General features: G+C 55.9%; 1 protein-coding gene across 2 annotated transcripts in view; it reads right to left on the bottom strand.

Moving 5' to 3' along the window:
- Nucleotides 1–24,973, bottom strand: part of CD82 (CD82 molecule) — a 52,098-nt gene that overhangs the window by 8,789 nt on the left and 18,336 nt on the right. The window contains exons 2-7 of one of the 2 annotated variants that reach the window (XM_070427839.1): nt 21,630–21,697; nt 16,614–16,740; nt 16,374–16,456; nt 10,585–10,657; nt 5,452–5,576; nt 5,257–5,331 (exon numbers count right to left, since the gene is read on the bottom strand). In XM_070427839.1, the coding sequence (XP_070283940.1) occupies nt 5,257–5,331; nt 5,452–5,576; nt 10,585–10,657; nt 16,374–16,436 (336 nt within the window). In that variant the 5' untranslated portion in view covers nt 16,437–16,456; nt 16,614–16,740; nt 21,630–21,697. The remainder of the gene's footprint in view (nt 1–5,256; nt 5,332–5,451; nt 5,577–10,584; nt 10,658–16,373; nt 16,457–16,613; nt 16,741–21,629; nt 21,698–24,973) is intronic. The other variant, XM_070427838.1, reaches the window with a different exon arrangement.

The following is a 24,973-nucleotide window of genomic DNA, read 5'->3' as shown; positions in this document are numbered from 1 at the left end:
GCCCAATGGGGAACAGATCAGATCGCTCTCTCCCAGGACAATGATGTTTCAGATATTGGAGACCAGGCCATGTCTCCCTTTACCCTCTTCTTTCCAGGGGAAGTTTCTAGGTTCCTTTGGTCACCCTTTTGAGATGGTGTCCAGACCTCTCCCCACACTCTTTATACTAACTCAGAGGCGGGGGATATCCTGCCCACGGGCCATATAAGACCCACGAAGTCATTTGGCCTTGCCCTGCTATGGCAACCGCAGGTGGAACTCAAAATTCAATAAATCTAAGAGCTTTTTTCATAGCAACATCTATATATATAAAAGGCTAATATGCAAAGTGTCCCCTCGGGAGTTCAACCAGGAGACCAGGAGTTCGATCACTTGCTATGATGTGTGCTGACCACCAGGGGGCGGCACGGAATGAAGGAAGGCTCCAATGGGCAGCCAAAGGCTCCGATTGGCCCTGATCACCGGCCAGGCCTAGGGACCCTACACGTGCATGAATTTTGTGCACTGAGCCTCTAGTAAATTTATATTAAGTGAATTATATTAAGGACCCTTGGCAGAAAAAAGGTTCCCCACCCCTCCCCCTTAGAATGGGTGCCCCAGACACAATGTAACCGCTACATTCTCCTGTCTTCTCCCTGGGTTCCATGGGCCATGTAGCTGAATGCTTCCAGGCTTCACCCCGGTGTCCTGAGAGGAAACGGGTGCCCTTTGCAAGGGCTAATGTGGAGGGATGGCATGTTCACTCTTAATGACCACCGGAGTCTCCCTGAAATTCCACTGCAATCCAAACAGCCAGAGACCCCGAGTTCAGCGGGAGGCCACGCCATGTCCCCGGTCACCTCGGGAGGTCCTGAGGGCAGGCCCTGCGCCGGAGCCACCCATGCAGCCGGGCACCCGCAGGTGCTACAAGTCTTTGTCCCACTTTCCCTGGGATCCCTTCCCAGAGGGAAAACCTGGACACTTCCTTCCCTAAAGCGAAGAGAAAGGGCGCCCCCTCCCTGTGCTGTTCCAGCTGCCTGCAAACCAGTGCCCCAGGGAGTTTCATCTCAGCGAGCGGGGCCTCTCGCAGACTTGCATGGTTCCCCGAGGAACCTGCTTTCCTACCTGTAACTTAGGACGTGTGCCCAGTGCCTATGTGGGCCTCTTGGGGAGAGAGAAGGAAGGATCACAGCTCTCCCGACCACACTCTCTGAGGACCACAGGGCAGTCGGCTCAGACAGTGTCCTGACCCCCCAACCCCTAGCTCCCACCCAGACCATGTGAGCCCCTTCCCTGTCAAGCTCTCATCCCCCAGGCCTTCTCCTGAGCCCTTGATATAACCCCTCGGAATCTCAGCAACTTCATCTGTGCAGGCTGCTGGGCAGGTGAGAAGTGTGCACTACGTGAGTGCAGCCAGCCCAGTGTCCGGCACGTCACAGGAAGCGGTATCAACCCACTTCCTTCTTCCTGACCTCCTCCCACCCTCCACTGCCTGCAGGGAACACGTCAGAACCCCACACTGTCAGGTCGCCTGAGGCTCAGAGAGACCGGGTAAGCTGTCTGAACACACACAGCACTCAGTGGCAGAGCCCACCCTCCAGCACAGGTCCCTGAATCCCAGACCTGCCCTTTGCCCACTAAATGGAGGCTGGATCAACAGTCAGGCGAGGAAGCAGCCAGGGGAATCTCAACCTCACACTTCCTGGTCCCACAGTCCTTGCTAATATCAATATTGACACCAACAACAGGAACAGCTGCCATTTGTTCAGCCCTTACTAGGCACCAATGAAGTTAATAATGGTGACAACAGCAATCACACTTGCAATGATGCCAGCGAACATCTGCTCGGGGCCAGTACTACCCTGAGCCCTTCCCCCTTGCCACGGCCTATAAGGTGGCTCTTGGGGCCCACGTGCTCTGGCGCTGAGATCCCCCAAGTTTCACACAGGGATGAGGCTGTGTCACAGCCCAAAGTCTCCCCCATTCACATTTCCCGGGGACACCTGAATGGGGGACACAAAGGCCACAAAGAGCCCCACTTCCGTTCGGGTCCATTTTCCCACCAAATAAGCTGCAAATGTTTTGTGTGTGTGTGTGTGTGTGTGTGTGTGTGTGTGTGTGTGTGTGTTTGGGGGGGAGAGCTGTTTCAAAGTGGTTTGGGGTTTCAGAATTGCAGACAATTGCTTATTGCCATTTGACACACAAGGCAACTGAGGCCCAGAGAGGCTAAGTGATGTGCTGAGGGTCTCAGCACAGAGGTTCCAACATGGGTGGTTTACTCTGGAGCCAGGCTGGGCCACCACGCTGTATGTTATAAATGTGTTGTAGTCGGTGCGCCTGGGTGGGGGTGGGGGGGCAGGCAGGTTTATTCCTGATTTATAATCGAGGAACCCAAGGCTGGAGAGCCCACATGCCTTGTCCAAGGACCTGGCTGCCCTCGGCTCTGCCCTGGAAACAGTGGCCGCTGGAAGCGAGGGGCAGGAAACACAGATGGCAGCCCAGGGGGTTCCTTCCCTCCCACCTGCCCAGGGGGCCTGGCGAGAGGGGAGAAGGCCCCCCCCCCCCCCGCCTTGGAACAGGCCTTCCCTTCAGGCTCCCAGCGCCCCCACTCCCCAGCTGGGCCTCATCTGCAGGAATAAACACCATCAAGGGCATGTTTAGTCTTTAGCTGGGATTTACAATGTGCCGGGAAAGAAAAAATAAATCATTCATTCCAACTTGGGCGATAGGGTGGCGCCAGAACTTCCCCAGAAAAGCCAGAAAATTTCCCTTGCCTTCCAGAGAGGAGGTGGGCCAAGGGGAGGGGGCTGGGACCAGGGGAGGGGAGTGTCGAGCCTGGGGGTGGTGAAGCAGGCAAAGAAGGGGACAGAGTCTAGCCTGGAGTCAGGAGAAGTGATCCTCCCCCCAAGCCCTGCTCTGGAGCCGGGGACACCTCGGAGGTGTAGCTCCTGGTGGTGAGCCAAGCAGAGACTGTACCATCCTGTGGGCAGGCGGCGTGGTATCCGGGGAGGCATGGGCCTGAGTCAGAGGAAGCGGAGGAAAATATCCACCCTGACACCTCCAACCTGTGGGTGACCGTGACCAAAAGTCACTTTGCTTTTCTGGGCCTCGGTTTCCTGAAGTGGAAAATGCTTTCAAAACTGAAACGTGTGTCGAGTTATGAAGTCAGCTCCTGGCGTGTGGTTGGTGCCCATAGATGGGCACCACCTTTATTACTGTGAGATGGGGAAACACACAGGGGTGAGAAGGTGGACTGCCCAGCACCCTACAGAGCTGATGAGCTTCTGAGTCACAGGAACCACCTCATTGGAGCCCAGTTCTGATCTACCCTGATGATAATGTGCAACTGACTGGGTCCCAGAAAAGCCCCAGGGACTGATCCCCAAACCCTGTCTCTGGAAAAGGGCATTCCCTGCCCTAAGCATTTGCCTCCTGTGCGGTGGCCAAGCAAGCTTCCTGTCATCTGCTGAAACTGCTTCCCCTTTTCCCTTGACCGCCAGGAAGCTCAGTGGCCAAGTTAGCCCTCCGTTACAGGAGCATCTCATCCCATGGCTTCAGGCACAATGGTCTTCCTCCCTCTCAGTGTGCCTTCTGATCTCTCCAATTTGGTTTTTCTGTAGGAATTCAGGGCCAGTCCTCCTGGCAAACAGGCTGGGTGTGGATGGTAAATAAGGAAAGCAGGTTTCGGTAGGAACCACCACAGTGAAAAATTTCACCCGCGTGAACCCAGAAGCCAGGTTGCAGGGGTTTGGATCTCAGCTCTGCCATGTACTAGCTGTGTGACCTTTGGCCAAGTTGCTTAACCTCTCTGTGCCTCAGCTTCCATATGTGCACATGAGGGTTTTCATATCCATGACCTCATAGGATTTCCGTGAGGATCAAATATTAAATGCAGTAAGTGCACAACGTTCAGTTCCAGGTGTTTTCTGAGTGTTAGCTATTGACGGTGTCTCAGCTTCCTTCTAAGAGGGATGGGAGGTAACCTGACTTTCAAATGGTAAAATGCAGGAGCCCACATGGCTGCCGGCTCTGCACCTGCTCAGAGGACCAGACCTGTAGCACTGGAGGAAGGCCCGGTGAACTCCTCCTGGAGTCCGGGAGCCTGAGCGCTCCCTGCTCTGGCCATTGACCTGCTGGCTGCCCTCACGCCCTCACCTGTAGGACAGGGTTCTCACACTTGGGGGAGCGCGGTGGGGATCAGTGGAAGAATGAACGTAAAGTGGCCAACACTGCCCCCGCATATGGGTTGTGCTGACCCGATGTAGGGATGGTGGAGGCCACTGTTACTATTGCTGACGTGGCTACCGCTATTAATCTCTCTGAGCATCTGCTTTCCTGTCTGACAACCTAACACTTACTGTACAGAGCTGCTGTGAGGAGAGACCATGTGCACATAGTAGGTCTTCCCTAAGTAACTGTGATTATCACAATTGACTGGCTCACCCAGCAGCCATTCCCGGCTCCTTGTGTCCCTGTCTTTAGAGTCGGGAAGCCAGATACGTTCTCAGCCACCCTGAACGCCGGGGGTGCCTTTGTAACACAATCTGGGGCACGTTTTTAGGGGCCTTGCTCTTCTTCCTCTTGATCTGGCCACAGCAGCACAAGACGGGTCTGTGGCAGCCACCGTGGGACCACAGGGTGAGTGGCATGCTGTGGGAAAGCCATCACAATGAGGATGCTGAAGAGACAGCCAGAACCGCGGTCCCTGAGCTTCCACGCTTGACTGCTGGCTATGGGCACCAGTGTCCTTAGATCTGAAGCAAAGTAAGTCTAACGTACTCGTCTGCGAAGCTGCGCACCTTCCCTCTGGCGCAGGACTGGGGTTTTTATTGACAGCCTCCTCCCTGGGCCTCATCTGTGGGTGAGGGGCATGGATTTAACGGTTGCTAAGGAGCCTTCACATTAATGAAAACGTTTACTGAGTCCTTACCATGCCAAGCACTAACATAATCTCACGGAACCCTCCCAACCACCCAAAGAGTTAGATTTCATTATTGTCCCCAGTTTGCAGAGGGTGAACCGGGCAGAGAGAGGCGAGCGGCTTGTGCACAGTGGCTACAGGCCTGGAACGGGGTGGAGTGGGATCCTGGTCGAGGAGTGACTGCCCACAGACCCCGCCTTCCAGGCCAAGGGTCCGAGGTGTGACCACGGGGGAGGCTGCCTGTACCCACGGGGCTCGTCTGGGACAGCTGAGGCTTCTAGTCTCCCCCCACCCCCGGGCGGATCCCCCACGCGGCCGTCCAATGCCGGCTAGGCACGGGAGGGAGGGGTGCGTACCTTGTCCATGTTGAAATAGAAGAGGACGCCAGCAGCCACCTGGGCGATGAGGATCAGGAGGAGGAAGACGAAATACTGGGGACACAGAGCAGGCAGGTTAGCTAGAAGCCCTCACCAGGTCCCCCCTCAGGTGCTCCCCACCCAGCCTGGGCGACGCAGGGCTCAGGGCAGGGCAGGCAGAGGGGGGCTACTCACCAGCCCCAGCAGGCAGCGGACTTCGTTCACGGCGCCGATGCAGCCCAGGAAGCCCATGAGCATGGTGACGGCCCCCACGCCGATGAAGATGTAGGCGCCCATGTTGAGCGAGGTGGAGTTGGCCTCTGGGGGATGGAAAGTACGGTGTTCCATCAGGCCCGGCTGTCTCGCCCTCATGAAGTACAGAATCAGGGGCAGGGCCCGAAGGTCCAGGACCTTCCTTGGAGTCGGGGTTCTGGGTCAGCCCCCCAGCAAGGAACCTGCTCCTCGCCCCCTTTGGAAGCTGCCTGGATGTGCCTCCCCCAATCTATCCTAACCCCCATCCCTGCTTTACTTGATCTCCTCAGCACTGACCAGGAGTGAGAAGATGACCATTTACTAATCTCGCTTGCTCCTGTCTGCAGCCCCACAAGAATGAGAGCTCCAGGAGGGCAGGGACTCAGGCTTGCTCCTGCTGAACCCCCAGATCCCGAGCCATGTCTGGCACAGCAAAAGGATGAGTGAGTAGCTGCTGAATTAACGAACCACAGACTGGCAGGTCCTGCTGGGGCCACAGACACCACTGTCTGCCTTCCTCCTCGCCCATATATAGTACTAAACACCTGCCTCTCTTGCCCACTCCCTGTGCCTCGGGGTCTTCACGCAGGCCACCTCCAACTGTGACATAACTCAGCACAGCCGCTTCCAGCCGAGGAAACGGAGGCTCAGAGCGAGGAACCAGAGGCTCAGAGCGCTGCACCAGCACAGACCAGAGCTGGGATCTGGAAATGTGCAGACCTCCAAGGCCGCTCTTTCCACCAATGCACGGGGCACATGTCCTGGCATGGGTGTGGCGCTTGCTCATTCCTTCAGCCAACACATGTTTACCAGGTGCTCACCGCCTGCCAGACACTGTGCTGGCTGCTGGGGATGCAGAGTCAGGAGGCAGAGGTTCCCACACCCAGGAGCTGACATTATGTGGGGCGGGGAGTGGGGACAACAAGAAAACAATACAATCTTCTGGCTGCATAAAGGAGGTGCTAAGCCGGCCAACGTGAGAACTACGGAGCAGGGAGTGGGTTGCGGTGTGGGGAAGGCTGGTCTGAGCAGGTGACGTTTGAGCTGAGATGAGAAAGGAGAAGTCAGTCAAGTGAAGACCTCAAGGGAAGGGAAAAGCATTCCAGGCAGTGGGAACAGCAGGTGCAAAGGCCTGAGGAAGGAGTAAGCTTGATGTATTTGAAGAATGGGAAGAAGGGGAGAAAGAACGGACCAGCGTGAGTGAGAGAGGAGTATGACAGGCGATGGCAAGAGTCCCTCCACAGGGCCATGGGCAGACAGAGCCTGCCCCTGTGGGTGGAGATGGGCAGTTCTGTGCAGGCATTTCCCAAGAAGCCCAACAGATCACACAGGGCAGAGCGCATGTCCACCTCTGGCCTGTAGGCATGGGGTACCCTCTAGCCTGAGGCTGGGGCACACCAGGAGGCCAGGGTGAATGTGCCCCTACAGGCAGGGGCTGAGGGCTCACTCCCAGGAGGCAGCTGGGAGCAGAGGCTGGAGACCACACTAGCCATCGGAGGAACTTCCTAGGGATACGGATTCCTGGGTGCAGCACAAGACCGCCCGGAGTCCACATGTGCGATGTGCCTCCATAGTACTGGGGCACAGTCGGGGCGGCCCAAGGAGAACACAGCCTACCCCCGTGAGGGGTTAGCAACCTTAAGGAATAACCACACAGCTGGAGTGTGGGTCGGGGGAGGGCCTGGTCCAGCTCCACTTCCTGGTGGCAGACAGAATGTCCTGGAACTCAGGACGAGCCTGGCCCGCCCACCCCACGCTCAGGGTGCCAGGGCAGGGCTGCCTCTGTCTGGCTCCTCACAGGCCCCCGGAATCCGGGCAGAGCCCTGCTGGGTGAGGGTGGGACTTCCTCTGGTTCCAGGCCCTCGTCGCCCTGGCTCTGGGCAATCTCCATGGGCAGCAGGAGCCCACAGATTCCACTTTTCCTGAACTTCCTGGGCTTGGGTTCCGACAGGCCCTCCCAGCGATGACAACTCCTAGAACAAAGGACCTGGCACTGCCTGGTGTGTGGCGGCCCAGCAAGGCCCTTTATCCATCATCCTGCTTCCCTTCCACCACAGCCCCACGAGGGCAGGCTCACATCCTGATTGGTCCCTAAGGGCCCGAGGCCCAGAGAGGCTGAGAGGCGGTCGAGGTGGCCAGCAGGCCAGGCCCAGGGCTGAGACCCCAACTCCGGCCCTGCCCGTGGGAGGCAGCTGAGCCTCGGGATCTTGGTTTCTCAGATACCAGTCCCTGTCCTCACCCAGGTCTCAGGCCGGCCCCTATCTGAGCAACTGACTGAGGAAGGGACCTGTGACTATTCCAGGGTGACCCATCCGCTGTGTATGGCAGAAACACCTTGATCTTACTGTGCCAGGCAGGTACCAGCGAGGGAGAGGGAAGTGGCCAAACCCAAAGGGACTGGGCACCACGAGGAGGGAGCTCTAATCCCAGCGCTGCTGCCCACAGCCTCTGGGCACTTGGCCGGCACTTCCCTGATTGAGTAGGGTCCTTATGGAAGCGCATCGAAAAGGCAGACTCCGGGCGGTCTTGTGCTGGACCCCTTTCCCTGGCCTCTATTCCTTTCTCTGTAAAAAGGAACAAAGTCCTACTTCCTAAAGACGTTATAAGGATTAGAGGGTATTATTAATGTTATTCTTTAACAATTATAATTATTATAACTAATGTTACAATTGTTATAAATATTAATCTTTAACAATCACGTAGGCGTTTTCTAAACTCTCTTTGAATATTAACTCTTTTGATTTCTCACAATCACCTTACGAAGTACATTCTATTACTTCTATTTTACAGACAAGGAGGCTCAGAGAGGTGAAGTAATGTACCCAGGATCACAGAGCTCACAGGCAGCAGAGCTGGGATTGGAACCAGAGGAGCCTGTATCCAGAACCTGAGGACCTGCGCTCTTACCCCTGTGCTTGCTTCCGCTCACTGTGTGAGCCCGTGGTGTCCGAAGAACCACAGGGGATCAGGAAGTGGGGGCTCAGGAGCCATGCCACCTGGCTCACATCCGGCTCTCCACCCTCTGGCCGTGTGCCCTCAGATAAGTTACTTCCCTCCCCATGCTTCAGTTTCCTCCACTGTAAAACGTGGATAGTAATGCAGGGAGGATTCGATGAGGTAAGAGAAGCGCTGTGTCACGCAGCCTGCACATAGTAGGTCAGGAGCCCTGGGTTCCCGGCTCCCATCCTTACATGAGCAAGTCGTTTTCCCCTTGCCAAGCTTCAGTCTACCCAAGGGTAGAGTGACTGGGCTAACATATCAGATGGTGTTTCTGAACCCTGGCTGCCTGGGGAACCACCTGGGGAGCTTTGTAAAAACCACGGTGCTCCAGGCCACACTCTTGGGGTGGGTCCCAGGCCTGGTATTGGTAAAACACACAGTGTGCATCCAGGAGCCTCTAAAGCAGCGGTTCTCAACCTGTGGGTCGCGACCCCTCTGGCGGTCGAACGACCCTTTCACAGGGGTCGCTTAAGACCATCCTGCATATCAGATATTTACATTACGATTCATAACAGTAGCAACATTACAGTTATGAAGTAGCAATGAAAATAATTTTATGGTTGGGTCACAACATGAGGAACTGTATTTAAAGGGCCAGAAGGTTGAGAACCACGGCTCTAAAGTCTGGCCAGCTTGAGATTCTCAGACTCAGGCAGGGAGGAAGCAGGAGGAGGCAGGAGGAGGCAGGGGGAGTAGCGAGTAGTCCCTGGAGCCCTGGGGTGGGGTGCAGAGGGCAGAAATGGGCAGGCTGGGCCTCAAGACTTTGCCCTGTGGCACAGTGCCCACTGGGTGTGGGTTATGGCCCCGGAAGTAGTGAGTCTGGGCTTAGTCAAGGCCAAGGAGGATGGGTCCCCTCTTGGGAGGGCATGGGAGTGTGAGCACCCGGCTGAGACAGGAAACCCGGACCCTAGCCCCAGAAAAGGGGAACAATCTGCTGCCCCCGTCCCCAGTAGGAGGAAAGACTGACAGCCCCAGGTCGAATCTGATGTGGCTGTAGGGTGGATCATCCTTGCTCCCCTCACCATCTGAGGGGAGAAGGCCCAACCCCCTGGGGCCACAGTGACAGGTGTGCCCCTCCATCACCCATCCCAGCCTGGTTCTGTTTTATTCAAATCAAGCAGCTGTCGTGGGCCTGAGTCCAAACCTGCTACCTCCACAGCTGCTGGGAGGGGAAGTGAGCCAAGGACGACACACTCACTGATGGGAGTGGCATCACTGTGCTACTTGGGGCCATGTGCTCGGCTTCCCTCTCACCACAGGCATCTATGAGAGGTCAGTGCAGCAAGCCTGGTGGGCTTCCTGGAGGAGACTGCGAGTAGACTGGGAATGGCTCTTATTTTGGGCGTCTTTCTTCCTGCTTCTAAATAGTGAGAGAGGGGGCTTCCGTGTTGTGGCTCTCTCATCATGTGCAGCATTTAGGACCAGAGCTCTCAGAGCTCAAGCCCCACACCTATCACTCATAAGCTGCGTGAACTTGAGCAAGGGACATGAGTCCTTTGGACCTCATTTGTGAGGCAGGGATAGCACAGTTCCTACCTCGCAGAGCTGTTGTGGGATTAAGACAATTGATCTATGCAACATGCTTAGGCCTGTGAGCACGAAGAATAGAAGTTGTATCTGGTACCTTCCTCCTCAGTGCACGTGCCCGGCCCACCTAGGGCAGTGCCAGGCATGCAGCAGGCACCTCATCAACACCCGACGACCTGCCATTCCTGGCTTTCCTACGTCTCTCTGAGCTGGGAAGGGGAGGGACTGCTGCCCACACTTGGCTGAACAGGCCAGTGGAGAATGTAAAAGGCTTTCTCAAGGTCAGGGCTGAGGGAAGGGCCCAGGATGGGAGAACAAGCCTCCCACCCCCCAGTGTTCTCCAGACAACAGCCGCTTTGTCTGGGGAGGGAAAGAAAATTCCTTCCGGAACCCCCGCAGCAGCCAGTCAGCGGCAGGACTGGGCAGGGCCAGAGGTCAGCTGGGAAAGTGACCAGCAGCTCTGGAGCTGAGGTCCTTGTGGGCCAGCCCTGCCTGTGCCTGGCCCTCCCCTCCAGGGCCGGCTGGGCAGGGGCAGTGAGGGCTCCTTACGCAGGACAGAGATGAAACTGCTCCTGTCGGCCAGGATCCACACCCCGAAGCCCAGGATCACTCCGCCCAGGATCTGGAAGAAGAAGAAGGGGGCGGTTAATGCGGGGACTGAGAGCAGGTGGGGGAGAGAACCCTGCCCAGCTGTCCCTGTAGCCCAGGCCAGGGGGATACAGGGGAGCCACCGCCATCCTTACCCAACCCAGGATGTCAAAGTGGCCTCAGGCCCCGAACCCCAAATCCCAGTGAACCCAGCAATCCAGACAGCAGGACCATGGTGGGGAGTCCCTCCTGCCTCCAGTCTCCCCATGACCGTGTGAGGGGCACAGCCTCCTGCCAGGGTGCCCTCCGACTTATCTCCTCGCCCTTTTCCACACTCAGCGCTCATCCTCTGCACTCCAGCCCAGCTCGGGGGCTGGGAGTCTCCCAGACAAGCCAGGCTCTGGGGAGGACCCCATGAACGTGAACATTAAAACCCACCTTGTCCTTCAGAGCTTGGCTCTAAGGCCTCCTTCCACAGGAGCCTTCCTGACTCCCCCGGGCAGATTTAGGGGCTCCTGTGGCAACCACTGTGGGACCCTTCAAATAGTCATTCCGCTGGGTTTGACTACCATGCGTGACTCTCTGGTTAGACTGCGTGCCCCCGGAGGGCAGGGCCAGGTTGCACGCAGCTTGTACCTGCAGCAGGGGTTGAGGGCTCAGGAAATAAACGAGTCCATGAACCCAACGGTGAATGCAGGAGTAGAAAGGCAAAGGAATGAGGGGTGGCAGGCGTGGGCACAGGCCCAGGTCCAGGCCCAGGAATTTCCTGCCTCTCCCCTCCACCAGGGCGGGCCCACAACCTGAGCCCACCTCCCCAGATGGAACCCCAGCCATGATCCACCATCACCCCAAGCCAGCTAAGGCGGGGAAGTGCCTACAGTCTGGACAAAACTACAGGTTCCCTGGGTGGGAAGCTGCATCTCCCCTCATGACTGCCCTTGACCTGGGGCCTGGCCTGGGCCCACCTAGGGATAACCCATCACCCACCTTTACCACCGGCCCTGGGTTCCCACCTCAGCCATCACCCACTAGCCCTGGGCACAAGATCAGCAGCTGCCCCTAAAGCCCTCAGCCTGGGGTTAGCATCCCAGCCTGGGTTTGGTTAGCCCTGCTCCACTGTCACTGAGGACCAGAGCTGGGACCCTGAGGAAGGCGAATGGGGCATTTGCTCCAGGTGCTAAAAATTAAGGAGACACCAAAAGACTCACCAAGATAAATAAGAGTTTACAGCAAGTATTTAAAAACAAAATTAATGCAAAAAATCCATGATGAACAAAATAATCCTAAATAAAAACTATCTTAGTATTACTGATTTTTTCCTTTTAAAAATATTTTTATTGATTTTTAGGAAGAGAAAGGGAAAGGGAGAGGGAGAGGGACATTGGTGTGAGAGAGAAATACCCATCAGTTGCCTCCTTCTGTGATGCCCTGCCAGGGATTGAGCCTGCAACCCGGGCATGTGCCCTGACTTGCTGGAATCGAACCAGCAATCTTTCGGTGCATCGGACGACGCCCAACAAGCTGAGCCACGCCAGCCGGGGCCGATTTTTCCTTTTGACGAGGAGTGGGCCCCCAATGTGGCGTGGCACAGCACTGTTTCTGATCCGGAAGTGAGCGCCTCGCTCACCCCACCCTAGTCCAGGCCCCTTAAAGACAACAGCAGGTGATGACCATGGAGATGAAGGCAGATGACCACCCCACATTGTTCCCCAGCCCCCCAACAGCTCACTCGTCCCTCCCTCTCTCCTTGGCAGATGGGCCCTGTTATTGTTTTCCTTCTACAGGTGGGGATACTGAGGCCCTGACCTTGCTCAAGGTCAACCAATTCATCCACCAGGGGCTCAAAGCCAGGTCTGACTATTAGGGTGGGTCAGATGGTGGCACCTCAGCTGCAGGGATAATTGGGGTCTGTCCTGGATTTTAGCCTTAAAGCCAGTCTTGGGGGCAGGGAGGAGAGGGTACCCTCATGTGGGGGTGCCTCAGACTGTACAGCTTACTGGGAGGAAGGAGAGGGAGCTTTACAAACCTGGCAGTTAGGTTCCCAAAGACTCCTGAATCCCTGCCCTCCCCAACCCAAACCTCACAGCACAGCTGGGCAAGCGCCCCAGTCAGGCCCAATATCTGTTCCTGTCACTTCAAACCCAAGAGGGAGAGGGAGTCCCTGTCTCACCCACCTCCCGCACTCACCGGGCAGGGCAGGGTGGGGAGAGTCACCCTTCCAAAGAGGGATGAGAGGCGGGACAGAAAATTCCCTCCGGGCAAATGTAATCCCAAATAGAGTAAATCCGGACTGGACTGCCCGCTAAACTCTTGGCTCTCCTGGAGAAACCCAGGGCCAGTCCCTGTGCGGCCCTGTCAGCTTCTCTGCAGGTCTGATGACTACAGCCTGACCCACAGGTATGGCAGGTCAGCCACCAGGTCCTGCTGCAGCCAGAAAGGAGGCCGGGCCAGGTGGCTGACCAGAATGGGGAGGCACCACGGTACCCCCTTTCTCTGAAAACCAAGTCTGGGGCCCCGGGACACACCCCATATGAACCCCCTCCCCAGCCCTACCACAATCTGCCCCCCTCCCCAGGGCTGGGCCAGAACCCTGATAGTCAGCGTGTTTCCTCCAGCAGCCTCAGGGTTCTCTGATGTCAGAAAAGCTGATGGGGCAATTTATGAGGAGTCTGGGTCAGGAGCGTGTAGGCAAAAACGTGCATGTGTACACGTGTGCATGTGTGAGCATACACGGCAGCCAGGGCAATAGTTCCAAACCACAAGTCCGACCATGTGACTGCTTCCCACTGTGCATCAAACGAAGACTAGAATCGCTCTGGGAAGCCGGCGGGCTGTGCCCTGGAGAGGCAGCCCCTGTCCTGTTCCCCGCTGGCCTCAGTTCCTGCTGCTGCGACCCTCTCTCCCCAGCCACACGGAGCACCAGGAAGCTCTGCTGAGGTCAAGCGCCTTATCCGCTCTCCTAGGGCCGCATCCTTCCTTCCCAGAACCTACAACTGCGATTTCATCACCCGTTTGGGTAAGTCTTTGTCTGGAGCCCACCACCGCCCCGGACATCAGCCCCGTGACCGGCTCTGCTGCTGGTTAGTGTGTACCTGGCACCCCCACAGGGTGTGAGTACACAGAGGTGTCAAATACACATCTGGTGGACCAGTGAACAGCAAACACACACTGTTGCCTCCAGCTCTCTCCTTTCCTTCTCTCCTCTGTAATGGACGCTTCCCTCCCCACCACACCCCCACATCCTGAGGGGCCATTCTGGCCCCAGCACACAGGGAGTTAACAGCTGACTCCCGCCAGCCCCCTGGAGTAGCTGGGAGGGAGCCAAGCCCCAAGAGCAGCCCCAGGCTCTGGCCAGAGAGAATTTTCCAGTCGCTGGCTGCATAGGGCTGCCTAGTAGAACAGGAAAGGACGGTTGGCCAAAACCATCAAGCCCGAGGCCTCTTGCCGCAAAGTCCCTACCCTCCCTCCTCCTGCATGGGGAGAGGGGGTCTACAGCCCTGAACCCCAAGCCGCGTCACTATCTAGGATATAGTCTAGACCCCTCTCTCCTGTCCCTAGACCTCACCCCCCCACCTCATCCCCCACTGGCCCTAGAAACCAGGGAGCCTCCTGCCTGCCAGGGAAGGCTGGGCTCCAGCTGCTTGGGCAGCTGCTTTCCACAGACCTGGCCAGCCAGGAGGGCCGGACTGCCAAGCTGGGGAAGCCCAGGTGCCCAGGCCCTGCCCGGGTGGCTTCCAGGCCTGGCTGCCATCAGTGGAGGGCTCAGCGTGGTGCTCAGGAGGGAGGGGGGCTGGAGCCAGGGTGGTCCATATGCATGTGCATGTACATGTGTGACGCGTGTGAGCTTACATATGCCCGGAACTCCCTTGCAAGTATCTGTGTGTTGAGTTAAAGTTATGAGGAGGAATTTAGAATGATTCTTTATTTTCTAAACTTTCCGTAATCCTAGGTAACTTGTAATATAAAGCATTTTTCCCCCCACAAGTAATTCATATCTATTGTAGAACATTTGAAAAATGCAGAGGCACAAAGAATAAACCCCAAATTCTCAGGAATCCAACATTAACATTCAGAGGTATTTTTTTTCTCCTCTTAAAAATATTCATGCATGTGTATAATTTTTAAAAATAAAATTGGTTCATAAGAAACATCCTATTGCAGAACCTGATTTTAACAGCATGGGGTAACCAGCATCAGCCCCCAGCACCAGTCCGGGCTGTGAAGGCCCCTCTAGGTAACTCTCACCCCCACCCCATCACACACACATCATACACACGTTCTCATGCACACATTCTCTCTCTCACACACTCACACACATACACTCCTACTCATACACATACTCATACACTCTCACACATTCATATACTCTCTCTCACACATGCCTACTCATACTCTCTCAAACACACACACCTACTCATATACTCTCTCACACAACACACACACATACACACTCATAAACTCTCTCACACACTCATACTCACACACTCTCTCTCACACACATACTCATACACTCACACACACACACAAATACCTACTCATACACTCTCACATACATACTCATACACTCTCTCACATACCTACTCATATACTCTCTCTCACACAACACACACACACATACATACTCATACATTCTCTCTCTCTCTCTCTCTCTCTCACACACACACACACACACACCCCTACTCATACACTCTCTCACACAACACACACATACACACTCATACACTCTCTCACACACTCATACTCATACACTCTCTCTCTCACACACATACTCATACACTCACACACACACACACACACACACCTACTCATACTCTCACATACCTACTCATATACTCTCTCTCACACAACACACACACATACACACTCACACTCTCTCTCACACACCTACTCATACACTCTCACTCACACACTCATACACTCTCTCTCTCACACACACTCATACACTCTCTCTCACATACACTCTCTCTCACACACTTATTCATACACTCTCACACACGCACTCATTCTCTCTCTCTCTCTCTCTCTCTCTCTCACACACACACACACACACACACACACACACCATCATCCTGGAAACTCCAAGGCAGAGGAGTCAGTTGGTGCCAGACCAGTGAAGAGAATCAAGGCCCCAGAAAAACCAGGTCCAGATGTGCATGGAGCTCACATCTGGGCGTCCCCTGGCTCAGGGACCTGGTGATGCCTGCCAGGATGGGTCTAGGGAGAGGGAACTGTGCCTCCCCCTGGCCCAGAGCCCAGCCCCCTCACACCCTCTGGGACTCAGGGCACAGCCTCCACAATGTGGGTGGGAGCGTGGTGAGGGCAGCTGAGACCAGAACTGAAACAGGCAAGTTCTCAGAGGGGCAGAGGAAGGTGGTGGGTCAGGGTAGGACAAGAAGGATCCAGAGACACCCCCTCACACACAGTTCCCTGATGACAAGGATTTAGGCGATGCCCAGAGGGCTTCCTTCCCCCACACCAGGCTCTAGCCCTGGCAGCCCGGTCTGGCCTCAGTGCCCCAGGAGAGGGGAACGCTGGGCCAGGAGTCCAGGGGCTCTGCATGGAGCCAGCTGGGCATGCCAGGAATCTCCTCCCCACCCGAGCCGGTTCCACTTGGAATGGTCTGCCCTCAGCCCGCACCTACCACACCCACCACCATCCCCAGGCCTGGTAGCTCCGAAGGGTCTCAGGCTAGGATGCACCAGGGATCAGAGTCCTGTTGGAGACAGTCAAGCAGGGCTGGCCATACTTACAAAGAAGAGCAAGTTGAAGAGGAAGAGGAAGTATTTGGTGACTTTGATGCAGGCTGACCCCATCCTGCCGGCCCTGGAGCTCCCTGTGGAGAGAGAAGGCAGGTAGGTCAGTGTCGGGTGGGACTGCGTGGGGCAGGAGGGAGAGAGAACCAATGCTAGTGGGCACCGACCATCTGCTGGCCCCAAATCCTCACAACAACCCAGGAGGTAGTACTAATATTAGGTCCCGTTTTACGGCACCTTGAGGCCCAGAGAGGTTAGATGACTGGTCCAAAGCCACACAGCTGGGAGGTGTGGTCCTGAGTAGTCTCGGCTGTTAGATGCTTGGCAGTCAGGGTCTGGGTCAACCACTCTGCTGGGGCCAGGCCTGGAGGAAAATTATAGAGGAGAACCTCAGGGTCTGAGACTTGCCCAGATGGGTTCATGGCAGTCCAGGAAGTTAGTGAGTGGCTGCTGGACACCCAGAGGGTGAGACCTGTGGCTTGTCCCACACATGTTCAGATCCCCTCTGACACAGCTCATGCTTCTGAACAACACACACCACACTTGAGCACGCTGGGACCCTTTACTCAGGACCCCAGGCCAGGGCAGGACTGGGGCGGAAGGGGGAAGCTGCAAGCTGGCTACCCCTGTGCCCTCCCCCAGGCCAGACAACCCAGGAATGACAACAGCCAGCTCTCAGGCCCTGAGGGGTGAAGGTAACCAGAGCCAGGCCGCTAGGGCCGGGACAGCTGGCCAGGGCAGCTGCAAGGCTAGAGCCAGGCTGGGGGTGGGGGAAGCAGGCACCAGACACAGCCATGTTCCCACCACCCTATGAAAGTGAGGGTGGGGGGTGAGGGGGAACAAAGCAGAGAGAATAAGGGCCTGGAGGCCCCACGTGTGGGGTTCACCCCTTCCTGCTCTTGCAGGGTGAAGGGCATCCGAAGTCATGGGAATCTCCCCTGTCCATGCGGAGGTCCCTCATGTGCTCTGGCCATAATAACAATCTTCCATCATCCCTGCCAAGTAGACGCTCAGCTTCCACTTTATACACTTCCAGGGACAGGGGCAGGGGGGCAGGGGGAGGGCTCACGGCCGCCCAGGGGCCCAGTTGAGGTTCCTAACACCCCTGTCTTTAGCTAGCTGCCTTTCTAGGGGTCAGATTTGGGCCCATGAAGCAAAGCCACCCGAAGAAGGGAAAAGGCTGCCTGGCTGGTGGTGAGCACCCCATCACAAGTGTCATGGAAACAAAGTCTGAGCCAAGACATAGGGGGTTCAAGTGCTACACGGGGAAACTAGACTAAATGGCTCTTCCAAGCCACGGGGGTCCAAGGTCTGGGTCTGAGAAATGCAAAGAGGCAGTGACTTAGGAACCATGGAGGTCCAGCCTTGGCAACTTTGCCTGGGACCCCCAGGGGAGAAAACAGGCCCGCCACCCCCGTGTCAGGAGACACAGAGATCTGAGAGTAGGCCTGCGGGGGCCGGGGGCCAGTCCGCATACAGGAGAGCTACTGTTTCCCTCTGGCCCCTCCCAGCACAGCGCCTGACACGCCACAGGCACTTCATAAACTTGCAGGGAACAAAGAGCCAGCGAGGAAAGATCCTCCCAGGGAGGGAGGCATGCTTGTCTTTCCTCCCAGGGACCGGCTTGCCCGCCTGGGTTTTCTCCCAGTAAATGACACGTGATGCCCGCGCCACGGGCTGACACAGGTTCAGCCAAACGGCCTGTAGATAAAATAGTCGGAATTTCACCAGAAGGACTGTTCAGTAACCACGTCCCAGGGTTGAGGGGCCCAGAGGCACGCGCGGTGGTGCCAGTTGGTTCTTGTGAAACTGGAGACGTTTGGAAACAGCCCTTTGGCAACTGCAGAGGCCTCGGAGCCTGGGAAGGGAGTTTGTATACTTTCCGGCTCCCACATCCTCCTCTCGGGCAAGGTGTCCAGGCAGCTTTTAAAAATTTTTTGCTAATATTTTTTCTTTTCCATTGATTTCAGAGAGAGAAAGGGAGGGGGAAGCACTAGAAACATGAATGGTTTGAGAGAATCATTGATCAGCGGCCTCCTGCACACCCCATACTGGGGATCAAGCCTGCAACCCACGCATATGCCCTGACCAGGAATCAAACTAGGACCTCCTGATTCATGGGTTGACACTCAACCACTGAGCCACACCGGCTGGGCTGGGATGGGGCAGCTTTTAGACAAGAGTGAATACCAGGCCTGCCCAGTAAGCAGGAATGGCGGCCTGTGAACAGCCATTGGCCTCAGTCATCCTTTTAATCCTCACAACCTGCCCAGAAGGTGGGAAGGCGAGGAGGGGATTCCTATCCTGGGGAGGGGGTGGGACAGGCTCAGGCAGGTGCAGTCACTTGCCCAAGTCACACAGCTCCTTCAGCAGCCCCAGATCTCCCCACCATGAAACGCTGTCTGCAGGGAGTGGTTGCCACTGTGTCTGGGGTGGCTGGGATTCCGTTGACCAGGCAGGTGGCAAGGACCAAGGTGACTGACTGCTCAAAGGCGCTCTGGTTTGGTGGGCAAGAAGGAGGCAGAGGCTGCTGGACTGGCATCCCCAATACTCCAGCCCCCGGATCACTTCACTGGTCTCTTGGTCACTCACACAAACTGTATCAAGCGTTGGGCAAAGCCTTTCAACATCCTATGATCAAACTAAGGCACAGAGCACAGGGGGGTAAAGGAGCGTGTCCATTTACCAGCATGTGGACCGGCCAAGGCAGAACCCAGGCTGCTGAGCCCTTGGGCCGCCCCCTCCTCTTCAGGAGGCAGCTGGTTGGGTTTAGATGCTGGAGCTGGAGCCAGGCAGCCCCATGACTGGCGGGCAGCTTGGCCAACCGGGGTAGATGCAGAGGCTCCCTGGGAATAGCCCGAGAGAGGAGAAGGTGCTAAGAACCAGAGTCTGGGGTGGGTGGCTCCTGAGCTCGTGGGCCACGATCCAGGATGCAAAGTCTTTCTGCCTAGACATTTCCCTTTAAGCCACAGGGAGCAGGGCTCTCCACACCTGAGAGGAGATGCGTGGTTCCATGAAGGGCAGGGGGTCAGCGCAGGCTGGGAACACACCATGTCGCCCCACGATGGCATGTGGCATCATCTTTAGGGAGCCCACCACCACCACCAGGCCCCAAGGAGACTCCAAAGTTGGAATCAGAGGGCTTGGATTCCATTCTAGCTCCACCTGCTCATGCTGAGGGGTCTAAGCCTCAGGCTCCTCATTCACAGATATGAATAAGGGCTAGGGTAGGACAGGGGGTGGCCTGCCTGGCCTGTAGATCAAATCCAGCCCATTCCTATGTTTGTATGGCTTGCAAAGTGAGAACAGATTTTACATTTTTAAGTAGTTGGGGAAAAATAAAAAGAAGAGTATTTGTAACACATGAAGTTGAAATGTCGATGTCCATAAATAAAGTGGGTTGGCACATGGCCACACCCTCTAGTGTGTATCTAGTCGGAGGCTGCTATGGTGCTGTGGGGGCAGGGCAGCTGAGGCAGACCCTCGGGCCACAGAGCCCGACACATTTACCACCCGACCCCTTATGGAAAAGTTTGCCGGTCCCTGGTGTAGGGAAGCAAATGGTGGTGACACAGGATCCCCGGACAAGGTGCAAATCCCGGCTCTGCCAGTCCATGGCCATGGGAAAGGAGGGGCCTCGTTCTCTTCACCTGTACAGTGGGGCTCCCAGCTGAAGCCCCTGTTATAAAGACAGGGAGGTCACACCTGGCAGTCAGTACTCCTGAGCGGAGCTGGCTAAGCCTCTATATTGGGACTTCTGGAAGAAGTGAGGGTGAGCGTCTCATTTGCAGGTGAAATTCAACAGAGAGCCTCTCCCAGTGTTATGCTTCCTTGTATACACTTTCTGTAAACACTGGAGGGTCTGCCCACGCTTTCCTATGAGGATGTTTGACAGCCACAAAACAAGCACCTTCCATCTGGAAAATTCCAGAACAGTCACTGACAGCTGTGTGAGCGGTAGGAGGAAGAAGGTACTAATTTTATGTTAGGCTTTATAGCAGGTAAATTGACCATTTCTAAGCCTCTATCATTTAAATTGACCATATATATAGTTTTATGCCAAATCAGTTTGTACAGTGAAATTATTATGCTAATATGTTATTAACTCCTACTCATCCTTCAGTCTCACCTCAGACACCCACCTCCTCCAGGAGCCCTCCTAACTCCAGCCAGCCCTACCACCACTGCCACGACCACCCCTCCCCAGGAGCCAGCACTCGTTGGTTAGGGACGCTCCCTCTCTGCTCCCTTCCAGTAGCACTGGGTGCTGGAGCGGTTCCCAGAACAGGCTCTGGCATCAGACTGCCTGGGTTTGAATGGGATCCTATCACCTCTTAGCTGTGTGACTTTGACAAAGAAATTAACCTCTCTGAGCCTCACCTTACTCATCTGTGAAAAGAGGAAAATGAAATCTATTTGGCAGATTTGCTCAGATGATGTGGGTCAAGTATCTGGCATGAGGTAGGCTTTCAATAAATGGAGGTTACTATTCCAACTCAGAATGCTGTACAGTAATTTTCTACTCACTTATCCATCTCCCCTAGGGCTTGTGGTAGCTTGAGGGGAAAGACTATGTATTATTTATGAGAACAAAGTAGGCTCCCAGAAAATGTTGCCAACTGGAGCATGGGGGGATTGAGGGCTAGGAGCATGGAGTATGGATAGAGGGAGGGAGGGATAGATGGAGGAATGGAGAGAGGGATGGATGGATGGATGGATGGATAAATGGAAGAATGGAGGGATGGATGAAGGGATGGATGGATAAAGAGGTGAAGGGGAGGGGGAAGAACTTCCGCATTGAATACCAGGACTTTTAAGTACTCAACCACCTGAAGAGGGGTGAGACCCACTGCCCCTGGGTCAGCTGAGACTCTGTTTTCAGGCCTCTTTTGTCCTCACCTAAGGGATGAGTGGGGGTTGTGTAGGGTTGAGCACCCAGGGCCAGCTCTGAAAGTCAGACCCACTCCCAAGGCTCCCTTGCCTTCCCCAGAGCCCCTGCACCTGTAGAGGAGGAGGCTTGGTTTGTCCCTCAGCTGAGGAGGAGGAGGAGCCTTCCACCCTGACCCTAGAACCTGGATGTCCCCACCTAGCCTTGGGGACACTGGGCGGGGCCTGCAGCATTGTACCTCAAGGCCCGGAGTCAGGAGGTGCGGGCGGAGGCCTGCTCTGCTGGGTCACTCAGTAGGAAACCTAGCGCAGGTGACTGTCCCCACTCCCACCCTCCCACTCGCACGCCCACCCCACCCTCCTCACCTGTGAAATGACAGGACCAGAGCAGTGTTTCTGGAGTAGTTCCTCCGAATACGAGTCCTAGGAGATCCCTGTTAAGAACAAAAAGTTTTGCTGTCACCAAGTTTGTGAAGCAACAGTTCTCTCCAAGAGTCACCCTATATTAGGCTGTCAAGGACTCCACACTTAACAGCAGCGATAAACACCGCTGACTTAAAATCATTGTTCACTTAAAAGCCCTTAACACCATGTGGAACACATCCTAGTCAGCTCTTGAGGTCCCTGGGGGGCCGGTGCTCCAGGATTCTAAGTACCGCAGGATTCAGAGGAGGGGCCGAGATGGCCCTTCCATCCTCCAGTTGAACACCTAAGAGCCTCAGGCAGGTCTCTGCCGCCTCCCCACCTCCCACAGCCCAATCCAGGGCCCCTCTCGGCCCCAGGCCTCACCTCCCCCTGGACCAGTACAGTTCCCTGGCTGGTCACGGGTTCCACTCCTGCCCTTCCCAATCCGTTATCCACACCCCAGGAAGGGCTTTGCAAAATGCAGGCCAGACCTGCCGCTCCCCAACCCTGCAACCCTGCAACGGTGATACAGCCGAGAGGTTTGCTATAACATCCATGCTCTGTGTGGCCTCCGGAGCCCTGCCTGGTGTACCCTGCCCACCTCTGTCCTCTGCACCGCCCCCTTCCCATACACACGTTCATTCCTCAGGCCATAAAGGCCATGCTTTCCTGTTGTTCCAGTAGAGCAGGCCCTTGTCCACCGCAGGCCCTTGACCGGCCTCTTCTCCCATGACCACTCCTCCCCCCAAACCCCAGGCTGGCTCCTAACCTCCTTGTAGGCTGAGCTCCCTCCTCCCAGAGGCCTTCCCTGAACACCTGATCTACTCACGGGGCCTCACCCCCAGCTGCACATCAGAACCAAAATATGCCAATGCCGGCCCTCCCTCCCTAGCCCACCAAGTCATCAAGATCTTGGGGGAACGCCCCCACTGACTATCCAGAGCAGCAGCTTTGACACGTGGCCCTGTCACACGCCCTGTTTGCTGCATTTGTCCTCTTGGCTCACTACTGTGTCTGCAGCCCCCATTAGAGTCTGGCTCCTGGAGGGGAGGGGCTGGGTCTGTCTTATTCACCCGATACCCCCAGAGCCTAGGACAGTGCCCAGTACATAGCAAGCACTTAGTATGTATTTGCAGGAAAGGAAACCAGGGGCGGGGCAGCCTGGAGAGGTCAGGAAAGGTTTCTTAGAGAAGATAAGACAAACCGACTTTGAAACTGCAGCTGGAGGTTTCTAGTCCTAAGAAATGAAGTGGCTGGTGCGGGGGCGGGGGGACGGGAGGGGGTTGCTTCCCATAAGAGTGGGATTTTAATCTCCTCTGGGTCAGAAAAGCCAGTGGAAGCTGTGAACTGTCTCCCAAGAAAGATGCACGCAGTGGGGCAGGCAGATGCGACATCTGGCCAGGGGCTCACTAAGCAGGGAGAGCCAGGAGGTGCCTACTTCCCTTTTGTCTGGAGCAGTGGCCCCCAGTCCATGGCTGCACTCAGGAATTACCCGGGCAGCTCCGAAACTGGCTGGTGCCTGAGCCCCTCCCAGAGATGCTGATATAATTGGTCCAGGGAACAGCCCTGGCATCAGGATTTTTTAAAGCTTTCCTGGGGACTCTAATGTGTGAGACCCACTGCCGTAGGCCCCATCCCAGCATGGCCCGGTCCCTCTGCGGGGAGTGGGATGCAGGCAGGCCTGGGATCCCAGTGCAGCAGAGCCTGGCCAGGGAGAATCCCACAAAGCTCCCGCACCCCTGCTCCATCCTTGACTTCCTCAGGAGGCACAGCCCCCTGAGTCACGAACTCCGGAGCAATGCCCGCTCTGTGGGCGAAGACCTTTCAGACCAGTGCATTTTTCAGAGGGGGCCGGAGGGAGCAAGAGCCTGCAGGTCACACAGTAAAATCAGGGCTGAGAACATGGTGGGGCCTGGGAGAGTCTGGGTCCAGAGCCCTTCTCCCTCCCTCTGCGGCCCTGTCCCAGCTCACCAGGCCTTCGGCATAGGAAGGGATGAGAACTGAACTCAGTCACATGTGACCCTTGGGTCCCTCCCTGGACCTGCCACATATCAGCCGCATAGCCCTGGGAGACACTGCAGACCTACCTCCTTATCAGTGACTGGGGATCCCAAACCCGCCCACCCACACTGGTGTGACAGTGACCTGATATCTGAGCACCCAGGAGGGCTCAGACCGTGCTGGCACCCTAGCCCACTCCTTCTCTCCCTGCCTGAGATGCCAAATCGGCTGCGTCTTACCAGCTGTGTGGCCTTGGGCAACCACTTCACCATTGTGCCTCAGCTTTCCCACCTATAAAATGGACTTAATAATGGGTTATGATGCGGCTGACATGAATTAGTACCTGTAAAGTGCCTGGCACCCAGTAAATGTCAAATAAATGCTACCAATTACGATGATGATGACTAGTCTCCGGAAGTTGTTCGTTTCCACCAACAGTCCGAAAGCCCTCGGAGGGGCTTGACCAGCCTCCAGATGTGTGCCCAGCCTGCAGGGCTCCGTGCCAGAGGGTGGCTGCCGCTGCTCTGAGGCAAGGGGTTGGGGGTGAAGTTAAACAGGACCGTGCTGAGCCACCTAAGGAAGGAGGGGCCTCTGTCTCTGAGCCTCTGGCTGTGCCTAGGGGCCTGTCTCAGGCCTGGAGGTCCAGCCAGTCTGGTGAGTTGGACAACTGATCCCGTGGGAGCTCGGGCTGCCTCCTTGGGCAGCAAGTGGAGCGAGAGAGCCTGGCCTGGCCGCTCTGCTTGGAAGCCCACCTGTGTGCGGGCACTCCACCTGCAAGCCCGTTCCTGGCCACCCGGCTCTCCGGTGCCTGGACTTTGTCTCGATCACCCATGCAGAGGCTGGTCACAGGTGGCTGTGTTTGTTTTCACATGTGACAGGTGATGTGTTTCCTGAAAACACAGCTAACTCCAGGACTGGCTTTTTGAACTCTTCACTATCTTATTTTTCAGCCTTTGATCTTGGGTTGTATTTTTGTTGGTGTGTGTGTGTGTGTGTGTGTGTGTGTGTTGTTGTTGTTGTTGTTGCTGTTGTTGTTAAAACAAAAGGAGAAAAACAAAAGTAAAAGGCTGTTACTCTGGGAAACAGAATAATCGTGAGGCCACCGGTATGATTAGGATCTCAAGTTTCCTCCAAGACCTGGGTTTGAGTCCCAGCTCTGCTTCCTACTAGCTGGGTTGTGACCTTGAGCAAGGGAGTTATTAAACCTCCCAGAGCCCAGTGTCTCATCTCTAACACAGGGACACTAGCAGGACCCCTGTCTCGTAGGATTGTTGGGGGACTGAGATAAGGTGCGTAAAGAGCTT

Source organism: Myotis yumanensis, unplaced genomic scaffold (genome assembly GCF_028538775.1).
Source record: "Myotis yumanensis isolate MYYU_CA2020_CCGP unplaced genomic scaffold, mMyoYum1.0.hap1 SCAF_10, whole genome shotgun sequence".
Classification (NCBI taxonomy): Eukaryota; Metazoa; Chordata; class Mammalia; order Chiroptera; family Vespertilionidae; genus Myotis; species Myotis yumanensis.
The sequence above is the reverse complement of the archived record's forward strand: the minus strand, read 5'-3'. Positions and strand labels throughout refer to the sequence as shown.